The 2206-nt window shown below is 40.1% G+C and overlaps 1 protein-coding gene across 1 annotated transcript; it reads right to left on the reverse strand.

Annotated features, from left to right (window-relative positions):
- Nucleotides 1-213: 213 nt before the first annotated feature.
- On the reverse strand, nucleotides 214-375 carry SARC_14658 (hypothetical protein; the record flags this gene model as incomplete). Its single annotated transcript, XM_014291208.1, has 1 exon — nucleotides 214-375. A coding segment is annotated over one exon (162 nt), but the record flags the coding sequence as incomplete, so codon positions are not given.
- Between the last annotated feature and the right edge of the window lie 1831 nt (nucleotides 376-2206).

Here is a 2206-nt window from a genome sequence, read left to right on the forward strand (position 1 = left end):
GTACACACACACATATATACATACATACATATATATATATTATTATATATATATATATATATATACATATATATATATATACATATATATATATACATATATATATATATATTGCAGAATGAATACTTCAGTTATAACATCGCTTCATACACATGCATAAAATTTACACATACACTAAAATAACATATACAGTGTAGTATATAGTATAGTCACTTACTTGACCACAGCCGCAATCATGTCATAGTCGATTGAGTCCAGCTGGTCGTTGTTGTACAGAACTGCCTTTAGGTTGTCACTGCGGTACGTGTCTTTGGAGTACTGGCTGCCTTCGTCATCGTACTCGAAATCGTCAAATTTTGAATTGGTTTTGCCTCCCTGTATTGAATTCATACAGTGTGATGTCTACATTCAACACAATTTCGGTTCAACATATTCTGAAACCATAATTTTTGGACTGCAAAGGTAGTTCTTGGACTGCAAAGCTAGTTTTTGGACTGAAAGAATATAGGTTTTGGACTCGTCGGGTAGTTGGCATTGCCAGCAGATTGAAGTTGGTGATGATTCCTGAAATGAGAGGAACTTCGTAGATGCGCATTAGACAGGGAACGCCGTAGCATTCGGCACCTTACAGGTTCTCTCAATCAGATGTAATCGGACAAGGGACCGAACTTAAGAAAATAAGGTTGGTCAACGGATTGGCTTGCAACTTGAGACATTTTCTGACCTAAATAAGATTCAATCCCAGTTAATCTCCAATGGTCCTAAATAGGATTGACGCCAAATTAATTCAGCGGTGCAGGATGGTAGGTAGTTGCACCTGGTGGGAGGATTCGCAGGCGTTGCACGAGGCCAATCAGATGCTTCGAAAACGGGTGCACAACCTGCATGCACATCGAAACACAAAAAGGGACACCACTTCTGCCCTAGTGAACCAATACGCAAACAACTGGGTGGGCGTATATCATCTAGCTCTATCCTTGAAGTGGCTCCGCCCATCACAACTATGATGAAGACGCGGTACTTTGGGCGCCAAACAAGCGTACTGCATATATATCTGGGCTACACCGACCGTTTGAACATCACAAAACGTCTGGAAGTTCGATACTATTGTCCACTTTTGTTGCACGGTATATATATATGACTTGTAACACTACCTTTCCTCCCTTTTTGGGGCGACGCATGCTAGCTTCAGGAATCAAGTGCCAAGGCATCATATTCAATACTTCATCCAGGTCGTACCTACAAAAGCGGTGAGTATACACTCGGTTTAGAAATACACTCGCACGTTCATACCCGCGTCACACGTGGGCAAATATAGAGATGGATGTCCAGGTAGATACTTATATGAAAATCCACACTCCCCCCGTTCCCCTGCATTTCGATCAGGACATGCGTACGTTTCTGTACACACACACGTATTCCAATATATAAATCTGCGCCAGGGAAGACGCACCCGCCAGCCCCAAATAGTAGTATAGCTATCCCAACACACATTCATATAATAGTGGTCACCACTGGTATCCAGCAGATGCAACCAAGGTATACCGAACTATACCCTACACACGACACCTGGTTCACATAAAGTGTACCTATGTACATGTATATTCATATAATAATTGTTGCTAATGAATACATAGGAAAGCATGTGCAGTGTACGGAGCGTGTGTGTGTATTTGTAACAAATAAACTGTAAACTCTGTGTGATCGGTCTAATGTTTACAGCTGTACACGCAGGGTTTAAGTACATACAACGGGCGATTGACAACAGGCGCTTGTGTTGAGAGGGCGCCACAGCAATGTGGACAAAGGACACTTACAGTACTGGCGTGCTGTGGTCGGTGGCATATCTATAAATAGATACGTTACCAAACACCAAGTGCATTCGACGTGTCAAATATATGATACATATATATGCTATACAAGATATAATACACGCAAATTTAGCATATCAAACCTGATAGGTAGATACACAATACACGTATATAACCACTCAGTCATTGTGATAGCTGTTCGAAAAACGTACCAGTGTAAATGGAGACATACAGACACTGTCACATTGACAAGACAAACGGATACTTCACAACAAACTAAAACGCTAATATATGAATAAACTTTATGTATATCAACAAACATTTACTTTTCATAGTATATACACATTTACTTTTCATAGTATATACACATGGACGTATATATATATAATATGTGA

The sequence above is a fragment of the Sphaeroforma arctica genome, assembly GCF_001186125.1.
Source record: "Sphaeroforma arctica JP610 unplaced genomic scaffold supercont1.4918, whole genome shotgun sequence".
Taxonomy (NCBI): domain Eukaryota; class Ichthyosporea; order Ichthyophonida; genus Sphaeroforma; species Sphaeroforma arctica.